This window comes from Suncus etruscus, chromosome 7 (assembly GCF_024139225.1).
Source record: "Suncus etruscus isolate mSunEtr1 chromosome 7, mSunEtr1.pri.cur, whole genome shotgun sequence".
NCBI lineage: Eukaryota > Metazoa > Chordata > Mammalia > Eulipotyphla > Soricidae > Suncus > Suncus etruscus.
Window position 1 is genome coordinate 357,837 of NC_064854.1, and position 15,018 is coordinate 372,854.

The 15,018-nt window shown below is 40.4% G+C and overlaps 1 protein-coding gene across 1 annotated transcript in view; it reads right to left on the reverse strand.

Annotated features, from left to right (window-relative positions):
- Positions 1-1,221: 1,221 nt before the first annotated feature.
- The window catches only part of LANCL2 (LanC like glutathione S-transferase 2), a 62,182-nt gene continuing 48,385 nt past the window's right edge, over positions 1,222-15,018 (reverse strand). The window contains exons 8-9 of the mRNA XM_049777230.1: positions 14,284-14,356; positions 1,222-2,425 (exon numbers count right to left, since the gene is read on the reverse strand). Coding sequence (XP_049633187.1) covers positions 2,310-2,425; positions 14,284-14,356 — 189 coding nt within the window. The 3' untranslated portion in view covers positions 1,222-2,309. The remainder of the gene's footprint in view (positions 2,426-14,283; positions 14,357-15,018) is intronic.

The following is a 15,018-nucleotide window of genomic DNA, read 5'->3' on the forward strand; positions in this document are numbered from 1 at the left end:
CATGCAGTCAAGAGAGCAAAACAAGAAGACACAAATTATCACCACAAAATTGTCCTTTACTAACAAGACCAAAGCACCTACATACAGCCTTTTTATTGACATCAAGTTCTTTCAAATTTTAAAGTGAGTAAACTCTGGAACCATTCTGGAGAACGAACAAATCACAGCTGTTCACACAGAGCATTTGCCTGTGAGGCCTGAAACTGGATACTGCATTACCACACAAGGACACCACTTTGGAAAGTCAGGCCACTTCCCCAGTGTGGGAATGAAAGAGCAATGGTTTCAGAGCAGTCTAAAACAGATGCTGGGAAGTGGGTTAGATTACAGAACTGCACATTGGTTAATACTGGGTGGGTGAAGAGCAAGGTGCCAAATGGCTGCTGAGAGGGAAAAAAACTGCTGCTATACTGCCCCCTTTCACTTTATCTTTCTTTCTCTCCCAGTTAGCCAAGAAAACCTAACAAAGAATGAGTCACTTTTGCTGCTGCTTGTCTGGAAATATGTAGCCAAAATCGGGGTATACATGAGTAGCTATTAATGGGAAGAAGGGGCTCAGAATGATCCTATATGGTCCCACTTGCTTTAAAACTGCATTAAACCAGGAGGTTTGATGGCTACAGGTAGTGGTGTGGATTGGGGCAGGCAGTGGAGGAAAGAAATGCCATTGGCTGAACTGTGGTATTTACTGAGTCCCTCGGCTCAGTCAGGAGGGCAGTTTTGCCTTCTGGTATTTCAGGGCACTCAACTTCTCAGAAAGCCCATGAGAAGGCTTGGATATTGACAAAGATATATCTTGGTCAAGATATAAACCACCAATTTTCATATTCATATAAATTACCTACATTCAACCTATAATGAGTTAGAAAGAAGAGTCCAATGAACTGGCATCACGCAGAAATAGAGTCAGATATTTAGGGTATTACCCCTGCATATAAAACTCTCAACAGCCTAAGAAATGCATATGCATGAGAGGATTTGTCATCTATCTCAATATTCTTTCTCCTTCATGAGAGGAGTGAAAGTAGGGCTAATAAATGATTAAACAAAAAACAGTGTCCTGGAGTCAGGTCTCCTCTGACACATGCCTGAGCTCCCAGGCTCGCATATGACAAAGCTGTCCAAGCACTATGTATCATGACAAAACTCTTCTTAAAACCAACATCTACAAGAGAAAGTATGCAAAGCCAGTTTGACAATCATTTTAAAAAATAAGAGCTCTGAAGCCAGAAGCTATTTTAATTTTCTTGGCTGGAATGTAATGTTTCCCACATGTGTCCCATGTAAAAAAATGTATGCTAGCACTTCTGTGACTAATGCAGTTCCTTTATGAGATATTAATCACCCAAACAGTAGGCAAAAAAAAAAAAAAAAAACAACTCTATGTAGCCCAAATGTATGCTGATAAGTCAGCAAACTTTGAAATGAGTTAAATGACAGGGCTATGGATCCAGTTGAGTCACCTTTCTGCTTCTCAACTATCTGGAATTGGATCCACTAAACTTAAGGATAAAGTTAGAGTGTTGATAAAATAAAGACTAGCTTGTCTTCATCATACATAGCTGGGTATGTATGCTAGAACTGTTGACCTTCTTCACTGCTTTGCTATGCAGCCATAAAAAATCCCTCTGATGTCACAGAGTCAGTTTCTCCCAGGCAGAAATTTCTGAGAATCTCAAGGAGCCTTTGGAACTTAAGCCCTTGGGCAAGAAACCTTTGCTGAGAATCAGAGGTCCCAAAGGGCTGCAGTGGGCTCTCTTGGGTTCCTGAAAACACTCAAAAGACAGAGGGGTTGTCCATCTCTTACTTCATAGGCCTACTCTCCCAAAAATCTGAGCAATTCCTTCTTAATTCTTCGGTTTCTTTTCCTATACCTGAAAGGCACCCACAAGAAATGCAGGAAAAGTACCGACAGTAGGATGTCACCGAGAATCTTTGCAGCCCAAGAGGCTGCCTGATGCTTCCTGCTGGCTAGTCAATAGGGGAGACATCCACCTGAAATATTATGTACAGAGAGAAAAGTGGTGTCGCTGTTCCCATGCACAGCTAGCTCTGTTCAGGAGACTTACACTTACAGACAACACCGAGTAACATGCAACACTACAGAGGTTCCAAATGTGAAGAATTTCTATTTACACCAGTAAGGGTCTCTGTTACAACACGGTCATCACTCATGCTCTAACTGGAAGGTTTCTGGAGCGAAAGGAGCTAGGTAGGTGTTTGCGCTTCACTGTTCCTTCTTACGTTCCACTGCTCACTCTGCAGCAGGCATGATGCACTCTGGTGTGTGTTAGGTCTGAATAGGTCTCTTAGTGATCTTTGGGCACCTTTTTCTCTCCCTTTGAAGAGCCAAGTTCAAATGCTGGAAACTGTGAGGTCTCTGGAACCAGGATGTCTGAGAGAAAGTGAATTGCTCCAGCCATACCTGCAATGCAAAGAAAATGCCATTATAAAACCAGTGGTCTGGGGTGGGTGGTCAGAAATCATGGTATGTTGTTTCTTCTGAGGAAATTGAGGACCTGAAGGGAGCCCTGTCCTGTGCTTCTCTGTCTTTTCTGAATCCTTGAAGCTCTCTCCTCAGAGCCCTGGGAAGTGAACCCCCCCAAAAACTGCATTCTGAAGCTACCCAGCAAGCGAGCGAGTATGAAATGGCTGACTGTGGGGACTGCCAGGTGAAGTGCTGATTGCTTAACCTGTGGAGTGTCTGCCCTGCTGTTTTCTTCTGAGGAAACTGAGGACCTGAAGGGAGCCCTGTCCTGTGCTCCTCTGTCTTTTCTGAATCCTTGAAGCTCTCCCCAGAGCCCTGGGAAGCAAACCCCCAAAAAACTGCATTCTAAAGCTACCCAGCAAGCGAGTGAGTAAGAAATGGCTGACTGTGGGGACTGCCAGGTGAAGTGCTGACTGCTTCACTTGCGGAGTCTCCGCCCTGCTGTGCTTCTTCTGAGGAAACTGAGGACCTGAAGGGAGCCCTGTCCTGTGCTTCTTTGTCTTTTCTGAATCCTTGAAACTCTCCTCAGAGCCCTGGGAAGCAAATCCCCAAAAAACTGCATTCTGAAGCTACCCAGCAAGTGAGTGAGTAAGAAATGGCTGACTTTACAAGCCCAGAAAGGGGAAGCCACTGAACTCTGCTGGAACTCAGATGCTAGCACCCCTATCTGCCTCTCTTCTGTGCTGTGCTCCATTTTTGGCTTGATTTCATCCTGTGTGTGGATCATCTGCAGACAGCTCGCCTTCCCTGGAGGTGAGTTTACAAGCCCAGAAAGAGGAAGCTGCTGAACTCTGCTGGAACTCAGATGCCAGCACACCTATCTGCCTGTATTCTGTTCTGTGCTCCATTTTCGGCCTGATTTCATCCCGTGTGTGGCTCATTTGCAGACGGCTCACCTTCCCTGAAGGTGAGCTTACAAGCCCAAAAAAGGGGAAGCCACTGAACTATGCTGGAACTCAGATGCCAGCACCCCTATCTGCCTGTCTTCTGTGCTGTGCTCCATTTTCGGCCTGGTTTCATCCTGTGTGTGGCTCATCTGCAGATGGCTTGCGTTCCCTGGAGCCTTCCCTGGAGGTCAGTTTACAAGCCCAGAAAGGGTAGAGCTAGAGGAGCACGGCCACTCCGCTTCGCTTCCCGGACGTGCACATTATTTAGCCAATGAATACAACCACAACACGTAGAAAAACCCACAATACAAGTGTGATAATGGGGAATCAATGCAGGCCAGTGCCAGACTGAGAATGACTCTGATGACGTGAACATGACCAACCAACTAGTCAGTCTATCAGATAAGGAGTTTAGAGTTGCAAAATGGAAGATGTTCAAAGAACTCAAAGAAAGTATAGAAGAGAACACTAATAAGAATCAAGAGAATATGAAGATAGAAATCAGAAAACTCCAAACTGAAATTTCAGGTCAAATAACAGGTCTGAAAAACTCAGTAGATGAATTGAAGAAAAACATGGTTGAGCTTTCCCACGAGTTAACAGCAGCTGAGGATAGAATTAGTACACTGGAAGATGAGATGAATAACAATTCCATACAGCAGAAGAAATTGAAAAAAGCCTTAAAGCAAATGATCAAACAATGGAAAAATTAATCAAAGAATGGGAACAGATGAAAATAGAAGTCTATGATAAGCTCAACAGAACAACTTAAGATTCATTGGAGTCCCAGAAACCCAGGAAGAAAATCTCCAGGAAGAAACAACAGTCAAGAACATTATTAAAGAGAAATTACCAGAGCTAATGCATACATGTGATCAAATCCTGCATGCCTGAAGAATACCAACTAAAAGAAACCCCAGAAAAAACACCCCAAGACACATCCTAGTCACAATGACGAATCCCACAGATAGAGACAGAATTCTGAAAGCAGCAAGATCAAAAAGAGAAATTACATTCAAGGGAACATCCTTGATTTACTGCAGACTGTCACCGGAAACACTCAAGGCCAGAAGGCAGTGGTGGGACATAGTGACAAAAGTCAATGAAATAAATGCTTTGCCTAGAATACTGCACCCAGCAAAACTCACTTTCAGGTTTGAAGGAACAATACATGGTTTCACAAACAAACAACAGCTCAGAAACTTTACAGATTCAAAACCATTCTTAAAAGAAAAACTGAACAGCATACTTTAAGACAAGACTGACCAACAGACACACCAAACTTCGATATAAAGATGGCACTAACTCCCAGGACAATTCTTTCTCTCAATGTCAATGGACTAAATGCACCAGTTAAGATACACAGAGTGGCTAAATGAATCAAAAAACTCAATCCAACCTTCTGCTGCCTACAAGAAATGCACCTGAATAGTCAGAACAAACATCGACTCAAAATAAAAGGCTGGAGGAAAATCCTCCAAGCAAACAATACCCATAAAAAAGCTGGAGTGGCCATACTAATATCAGATGATGCAAACTTTATACTCAGGAAAGTTGTAAGGAACAGAGATGAACATTTTGTATTAATCAAGGGATACGTAGAGCAGGAAGAAATCACTCTCCTAAACATATATGCACCGAATGAGGGGCCAGCAAAGTATTTAATAAAATTGTTGACAAATCTGAAAAATAGTATCAATAACAACACAATAATTGTGGAATAACCAGTGGGTCCGAGATGAAATCAAAGAGGAAATCAATACCTTCCTAGAAACAAATGACAATGGAGACACAAACTATAAGAACCTATGGGACACAGCAAAAGCGGTACTGAGAGGAAAATTTATAGCTTTGCAAGCACACATCAGGAAAGAAGAATGGGCATATCTGAATAGCTTAATGATGCAGCTCATAGAATTAGAAAGTACTCAACAAAAGGACTCAAAAATAGGGAGACAGAAGGAAACAACAAAGCTGAGAGCAGAAATCAATGAAGTGGAAACCCGAAAAACAATCCAAAAGATCAACGAGAGCAGAAGTTGGCTCTTTGAAAAAATAAACAAGATTGATAGACCACTGGCAAAACTAACAGAGAGAGAGAGAGAGAGAGAGAGAGAGAGAGAGAGAGAGAGAGAGAGAGAGAGAAACTTGACAACTCGTATTAGGAATGAAAAAGGAGAGATCACTACTAATATGGTAGAGATTCAAAGTGTAATCAGAAACTACTTTGAGAAACTGTGCCACTAAAAATGAAAACTTGGAAGAAATGGATAAATTTTTGGACTCTTATAATCTTCCATGGTTGAATGAAGAGGATGTAGCATATCTAAACACACCCATCACTATTGAGGAAATTAAGACAGTAATCAAACGTCTGCCCAAAAACAAAAGTCCAGGCCAAGATGGATTTACTAATGAATTCTTTCAAACCTTTCAAGAGGAACTTCTACCAATCCTGGCAACACTCTTTCATGAAATCGAAAAAATAGGAACACTTCCAAATAGTTTTTATGAAGCCAACATCACCTTGATACCTAAACCAGACAGAGATGCTACCAAAAAAGAAAATTACAGACCAATATCGCTGATGAATACAGATGCAAAGATCCTCAATAAAATCCTGGCAAATAGGATTCAATGCCTCCTTAAGAAGATCATCCACTACAATCAAGTAGGTTTCATCCCAGGAATGCAAGGCTGGTTTAACCTTTGTAAATCTATCAACATAATACACAGCATCAACAACAAGAAAAATAGAAATCACATGATCATATCAATAGATGCAGAGAAAGCATTTGATAAGGTCCAACACCCATTCTTGATCAAAACTCTCAGCAAGATGGGATTGGAAGGAACCTTTCTCAATATAGTTAAGGCCATCTACCACAAGCCAGAGGCAAATATTGTCCTCAATGGAGAAAAACAGAAAGCCTTTCCTCTAAATTCTGCACAAGTCAAGGCTGTCCTCTCTCACCACTCCTATTCAACATAGCACTGGAAGTACCTGCTATAGCGATTAAGCAAGAAAAAGATACCAAGGGAATCCAGATAGGAAAGGAAGAAGTCAAGCTCTCGCTGTTTGCAGATGACATGATACTCTACCTAGAAAACTCTAAAGTCTCTACGAAAAAGCTTCTAGAAACAATAGACTCATATAGCAAGGTGGCAGGCTACAAAATTAACACACAAAAATCAATGGCCCTTCTATACACCAACAGTAATAAGGAAGAAATGGACATTAAAAAAACAATCCTATTCACAATAGTGCTATACATACTCAAATATCTTGGAATCAACTTGACTAAAAATGTGAAGCACCTATACAAAGAAAACTATAAAACTCTGCTCCAAGAAATAAGAGAGGACACGCGGAAATGGAAGCACATACCCTGCTCATGGATTGGCAGCGTTAACATCATTAAAATGGCAATACTCCCCAAAGCATTGTACAGATTTAATGCGATCTCTCTAAAGATAACCATGACATTTTCAAAGAAGTGGATCAGGCACTTTTGAAATTCATTTGGAACAATAAACACCCTAGAATAGCTAAAGCAATCATTGGGAAAAAGAATATGGGAGGAATTACTTTCCCCAACTTTAAACTGTACTACAAAGCAATAGTTATCAAAACAGCATGGTATTGGAATAAAGACAGGCCCTCAGATCAGTGGAATAGGCTTGAATACTCAGAGAATGTTCCCCAGACAGACAATCACCTAATTTTTGATAAAGGAGCAAGAAATCCTAAATGGAGCAAAAAAAGCCTCTTCAAGAAGTGGTGTTGGCACAACTGGCTAGCCACTTGCAAAAAATTGAACTTAGACCCCCCAGCTAACATCGTGTACGAAGGTTAAATCTAAATGGATGAAAGACCTCGATATCAAACCTGAAACCATAAGATATATAGAACAACACATAGATAAAACACTCCAGGACATTGAGACTAAAGGCATCTTCAAAGAGGAAACTGCACTCTCCAAGCAAGTGAAAGCAGAGATTAACAGATGGGATTATATTAAACTGAGAAGCTTCTGCACCTCAAAAGAAATAGCACCCTGTAGGATACAAGAGCCCCCCACTGAGTGGGAGAAACTATTCACCCAATACCCATCAGATAAGGGGCTAATCTCCAAAATATACAAGGCACTGACAGAAATTTACAAGAAAAAAAACATCTAATCCCATCAAAAAATAGGGAGAAGAAATGGACAGACACTTTGACAAAGAAGAAATACAAATGGCCAAAAGACACATGAAAAAATGCTCTACATCACTAATCATCAGGGAGATGCAAATCAAAACAACTATGAGGTACCTCATAGGTACCTCATACCCAGAGATTGGCACACATCACAAAGAATGAGAACAAGCAGTGTTGGCGGGGATGTGGAGAGAAAGGAACTCTTATCCACTGCTGGTGGGAATGTTGTCTAGTTCAACCTTTATGGAAAGCAATATGGAGATTCCTCCAAAAACTGGAAATCGAGCTCCCATATGTCCCAGCTATACCACTCCTAGGAATATACCTTAGGAACATAAAAATCAAATACAAAAATCCCTTCCTTACACCTATACAGCACTATTTACCATAGCAGGACTCTGGAAACAGCCAAGATACCCTTCAACAGATGAATGGCTAAAGAAACTATGGTACATATAGACAATGGAATATTATGGAGCCGTCAGGAGAGATGAAGTCATGAAATTTTCCTATACATGGATGTATATGGAATCTATTATGCTGAGTGAAATAAGTCAGAGAGAGAGAAAGACGCAGAATGTTCTCACTCATCTATGGGTTTTAAGAAAAATGAAAGACATTCTTGCAATATTAACTTTCAGACACAAAAGAGAAAAGAGCTGGAAGTTACAGCTCACCTCATGAAGGTCACCACAAACAGGGATGAGTTTAGTTAGAGAAATAACTAAGTTTCGAACTATCCTAATAATGAGAATGTACGAGGGAAATAGAAAGCCTGTCTAGAGTACAGGCGGGGGTTGGGTGGGGAGGAGGGAGATTTGTGACATATGTGATGGGAATGTTGCATTGGTGATGGGTGGTGTTCTTTACATGACTGAAACCCAAACACAATCATGTATGTAATAAAGTTGTTTAAATAAAAAAATTAAAAAAAAAAGAAATCATGGTATTTCATCATTCATTTACTGGGTGGTGAAGATTTCAAAAAGGGTGCTGAGAATTTATTCCATTTATTAAGGCACTGTGATTTATAATGTTATTTCTAATATTGTTATTTTTAAATAAATTCTTTAAGTGAATTACATTGAGAAACAGTTACAAAGTTGTTTATGATTGCATTTCTGTCATACAATTCCAATATCCTTTACCCAGTGCATATTTCCTGTAATGGCCCCAGTTTCCCTCATGCCCTCTCCCTTCCCTGCCTTTGTGGCAGATTTTTTTTGTCTTCTTCCTATTGTTGCTTTTAGACACTGTGGTTTTTAGACATAGATGCCCCTTTACTGAAGAGACATCATGCATATCACTTTTCCTTTCAGTGTCTAGTTCTTTTTTTTACACTTTAACTATTTATTGGAACAGAATGGCAGTAACTAAATAACTTAACTCAAAATATAAAAACTAAGAGAACTAGTAAGATTTTCCTTTAAATCACAGTTTTTTTTTTAATTTTTATTGTGACTAAAGTGCATTACACAGATTTACAGTACATTGTGTCAATGAATGAAGGGCATTCCCACCACCAATGGTGTCCTCCCTCCACTCCTGTTCCAAGCATGTCTCCCATATCTCCCTCCTTTATCCCCCAGAATACTAGTGTAATTGGTCTCCACTTTACAGTGTGTTGCAGATTGGGTATCTATTCTGTTATTGACTTTGGGTTTGGTGTTCCAGTCTGGTCATTTTTTATTTGCACTACATGTTCATATGACTGGTCTTGGTATCATCATTTCCCCCCCTCAATTTATGACGCTGAATGATTCAAGTTATGCTATTCTGTTGGAGATAAAAAAGTTAAGGAAAGGAGAAGAAAAATTTGGTATCAACTACTAAAAAAAAAAAAAATCACCAAATAATATCTACAAGAGTGAAAGAGAAAAAAAAAGTGAAAGAAAAAGGAGAAGGAAAATAATATCAAAAACAAACAAGACAAAACAAAACAAGAAAAAGGAATGCTGGAGTGGCAGCATTTGGTGTTCCTCCCACTTTTTTTTTTTTTTTTTTTTTTGCATAGGTACAGTTAAGTATTGGGGAAGGAAGGAAATTCCCGTGGCCTAAGAGATTCAGGGTTTCTCGATTTTTGAAGCATATTGTCATGGGAACAACCACTGGCTCCATACAAACTCATTGCAATATCCCAGGGTTTTTTTTTTTTTTTTTTTTTTGTGGTGTCAGGAAACTTTCCTCTCGGTTGTGGATGAGAAAATCAGGCCACTGTAGCTAGCAATCTTGGTATTTGCTCAGGTCCTAGGACAAGGCCTAGGACAGAGTCTTTACAGTTCTAGAGGTTCTGTTCCATCATCATTGGTGTGTTCAGTTTTCTGTATCATGTGCTCCATGTTTTTGCTTGTTCCGTAAGCCGAAGTCTAGGAAATTATGGTTCCAAAGGTTCTGCTCAGTCTCTGTTCTCAAAATTGGGAAGTGCCTAGTTCTTGTCCAGAGTAATCATTTCTAACTTACACTGTTATAGTGATTCCTTCTCTTCCCTAACTGAACTCCCTTCCTATTTGTGGCAAGCTGCCTACCAAGTAAGGGTTTAGCATGCAATATTTCAACACCAATCCTAATATGCATGCCAACTCATGACAGTCTCCCATATTCCTACCCTTGGTTTTGAGAATTTAAAAATGGCTTCTGGAACTACACCAGATTAAGGAGCTTCTGCAACACACACACACACACACACACACACACACACACACACACACACACACACACACACACAGAATGATCAGAATAAAGTCACCCTACAGACTTTCCTAATGTCCATCAGACAGAGGGTTAATTTTTCAGTTATATAAAGTACTGGACAATCTAATGAGGGGAAAAAAACCCACAATCAACAAATCCATATAAAAAATTGGGAAAAAGGACTGAGAAAATATAAAAATGTTCTATATCAGTCATCAGCAAAAAAATGCAAACCAAAACAAAAAAAGGTATAGCACATCATATTACTGAGCTTGGCAAACATTTAAAAACATTACCAGTGTTGGCATGCATGTAGGAAAAAAAGAAACTGCATTCACAGCTCATAGCTATGTCAACTGGCTCAACCTTTCTGGAAAATAATATGGTTATTTCTAAAGAATACTATGAAATGAGCTTCCACGTGAACCAGCAATCCTTCTCTGGGCATATAGTCCAAGGTCCTAAAAACTCATTCAGAAGACACTGGCACGCCAATGTTCACTGCAGCTCTAGTCACAAGAAGCAAAATCTAGAAACAACTCAAATGTCCAAGAACAGAAACTGGGTAAAGAAACTACAGTGCATATATACGTAATGGACTACAACTTGGCTATCGAAGATTTGCTGCTATCTGGAGGTATCTGGAAAATGTTACACCAAATTAACAGAAAGAGCACAGACACAGAACGTTCCCTCTCATGTGGAAAATAAAAACCCACAGCATGAGAAAAAATCAAGGGCTCAAACCAACAGAACCTAAGAAACTTAGCTCTACAGATCAGTCTACCAGGGCTAGAGAAGTGGGATGAGAAGGGTGAAGTGGAGGCAGGAGGGACCTAGAGACCATAGTGGTGGGTCTGGTGAAAGAATGTTTTATGCATGGAGCTCTACCACTGACAGGATGGGAAAACTGTAAATCACTGTGGCTAAAAGTAAAAAAAATTTTAGAAATTAGAAAAGATATTCTTAAAAGCAGGTTTTCAAATCACTATTTTTTTTTTAAACTGGTTTATTGCTGGCGAATTTGTTCATGAGTTGGGTGTATGCTATACATTCAGGAGTCCCCATGTGAATCTCCCCATTATAACCAGAGTGCCACTGAGTGTGGTCTCTCCTTCCCCACCCATCATGGAGTCAGGAAGAGGACCCCAGCATTTTCCAGTATGCCCCCAAAATAAAAACAAAACACTTTGGTGGAGGGAGGTTTCATACTTTAGTTTTTGTTTCTTAGAACTTTAAGATAATCTCAAATTTCCTTTTTTGTTGTTTGTGACCACAGCTGTCGGTGCTGGGAGGCTGGGGGAATACAGGGGTGCTGGGGATTGAACCTGGGTTGGCCTGTGCAAGGTGAGTACCCTACCAGTTGTGCTCTCTCTCTGACCTCACATTTTCACCAGCAAAGGTTATGCATGCTGCTGCTATTGTGGGATTTCAACATAGAAAATTTCCCCTTTCTGAGACTTTATAGCATATCGTTAATTTAAAGCTATATTTAATATTGTTTTAAGGCTTTAAGAATGCTATTCTAAAGCAGCTTCATTTTTTATCAAAATGCTTACCCCAATTCACAGCAGTAACATGTTTTAAGCTACTGACATGGTGTTTCTGAAGAGGGATTAATGCAGGCTGCCTGCTGCTCCCCAGGTTTATCCCCTATTTCAATTAGAACAACACCTTCCCTAATGGGTTTCTGTTTGGTTACAGTTTTCATTCAGATGTAAATTTTATGTGAAGAAACAAACCTATCTTTAGTGAACATCTCTGAGTTTTGACATATACTCACACCTGTATAAACGAAATAAACTCCTTCCCAGCTGCCTCCCCTAAGAAGGTGCCCATCTGCCTCTCTTCTCTCCTCAGCCGAGATTTATTTTGCTCAGTTCTCAACAGCACGTGAATGGTTTCAAGCACACATGATGTGGCTTTACCTGAGGCTTCTTCCCTCAGGGGTTTCATTCTCCATTTATGTTCTCTGTGTGCTGTGCTAGTAGCTGTTTTCCTGCCTTGTGCTATCCTCGTTAGTTATTCCTACTTGTAGTTAAAAAAAAGGATACCAGTCCCTTATCTGAAAGCCAACAGATTACGGATCTATTAGAAATGCCAGTGATCCATGATAACCTCAGGAGTGGCTCTAGCCCAAGCACAATGCAGATGCTGATGTTCGTATTCTGACTAAAAAATGTAGCAGTCTGGGGCCTGATTGAAGTGATGAAGTTGAGAAAAGCTGCTACAGGAGGAGCTGCAGGTGAAATTCGCCCTTCTATTCTTACAGCCACACTCCCACTCACCGGATATTATATTATCATCACATTCTGACACCCAAACAGAATGACAGTAACCAGTCACTGGCTAGCTCTGCCAATGACACAGGTATAACTGGTACAAAAGAAGCATTTGAAAAAAACAATTTAAAATCTATCTACTTAATTTTTAAAAAATGCAATCTTTTATTCACTCTGAAGTTTATTTGGAATTGTATAGGAAATAATTTAAGATGTAGTGCTGGAGGGAAGCTGACACTGTTGATGTGCTTAAAGAGTGAATGTTGAGTGCTAAACTGTTATTAGCAGCTTTGTGAATCACAGTATCTTTAAAAAAAAAAAAAGTTCTACAATGGGGAGGTAGCTCAAAGGACTCACTTGCTTTGCATGCTGAAGGGTAGGACCATGACCCTGCTGGGTCCCCAACATAGCAGGAATACCATCACCTCAAACAGCAAGCTGGGACTAGGCCTGAGCAGCCCTGAGTAAGTAACCCCTCCCCCCTTCAAAAAAACAAAACAAAACAAAACAAAACAAAACAGAAAGCACAGAAAAGAAAGAAAATAATTTAAAATAATTCAAAGGTATCAATATATCCTAATGCTTTGTCCTTGATTTATTTCTGGCTTAAAAAAATCACAACAGGCACACACACAGGACTATTACCAAGTATCTCTGGAAGATTTTGCTTTGTTTGTTCTAATTTTATTCTATTTATTAGCTGCACCAGACTGTCAATGCTGCATTTACCAATATTATGATGTCACTGCTCTTATTTTTCAGCATCCTATTTTTCCCACTATTTCTAACTGATATTTTGTTTTTTAATTAATTAACTTTAATTATTTTTAATTAATTAACTGCCAAGAGCAGATGCCTGGGAGCATCTCCTAAATGATTCTCTGTCCACCTGGCAAGGACCCAAGGGCATGGTGTTGCCTGGACTATGTGGATGACCCAGAGCCAAGCCTACAGTGCTCAGGGACCACCAGGGCCACCACAGAGAAGCTGGGGCTTCCTGAGCCACATCTGGTTATGCTTGGAGAAGCACGTGGCTTCAGGACTATCCAGGAAGGATAGCTACATGCAAGGCAAGAGCCTTAAGCCTGGACCACCACTTTGGCTCCTGATACTTCTTAATTACAATATTACTACTTTAATTACTAATAGTCATGCTGAAGGGTAGGACCATGACCCTGCTGGGTCCCCAACATAGCAGGAATACCATCACCTCAAACAGCAAGCTGGGAGTAGGCCCTGAGCAGCCCTGAGTAAGCACCGCCCCCTCCAAAAAAAAAAAAAACAGAAAGCACAGAAAAAAGAAAGAAAATAATTTAAAATAATTCAATTAAAGTCAATTAAAATAGTAATTAATAGTTATTTAGTAATTCCCTGTATAACTTAAATATACTTAAATAACTACCCAGGCTTCCTGTAAACGGTTCATTTCATACATACATTACAGCTACAATACACCAAGTGGTAAACAATTTCTTGCTGTTTGCAAACATTCACTGTTGTGTAGCATTTATAGATTTCATAAAAGATCTGAAAATTCTTGGCAGACATTCACAGAAGCAAAAGGCAGGTAGAGAGATCGGATGTACAATTCAGCAGTAAACTGATTTGTTCATTTTATGTATTGTAAAGTTTTTACTCACATCAGATCTAACAGAGTAGTACAAATCCACAGAGAAAGAAGCAACCAGCCTCCACATACCCCTTAACCTAGGTCTTCTTTTACTCTCCTACCTTCAAAGAGTGAATAAGGTCGGTCCGGGATGCGGCACCCATGTGCACCATAGTCTAGACACCACTCTGCAAACTGAGAAGAGACTTATTTTAAAAGTGGAAGTTTTCACTTGGTGAAAGGCAACAAAAAACAACTGCAGGGGCTAGAGTTAGCATGGAGGGAAGGCATCTGCCTTGCATGCAGGACGGTGGTTCAAATCCCAGCATCCCATATGGTCCCCCGAGCCTGCTAGAGGCAATTTCTGAGCGTAGAGTCAGGAGCAGCCCCTGAGCGCTGCCGGGTGTGACCCAAAAACCAAAAAACCAAACCAAACCAAGCCAAACAAAACAAAAACCCTAAAAAACCCAACTGCAATAAACTCACCATGAATCAAAGAAAGAAGATTCTTGGCCAGCAGGAACATAGCTCAGCTAAGTGTCTCAACTAACAAGTGAAATTGCCACCCTCCTCTGCTTGCTCTCTCACCGTGTCAGGGGCTTGTAGGGAAGAACGAAGTAGAAAACCAACAATCTAACAACCTTCTATCCTCCCTAGGCCCCTGAATTTTGCTCCTCCAGATGACAATTCCAACTCCAACAACTTGTTCTATCACAACACAAAGCCTGCCTCCAAAAATGCCATTCAAACCCTTGGTTCCTCTCTCGTCTCAATGGGGAAAATAAACACCTGACTTTAGCTAGTCCTGCCACTCTGGCACTTTTCTTAGAGGATTGCTTCACTCAGGCACACTCACT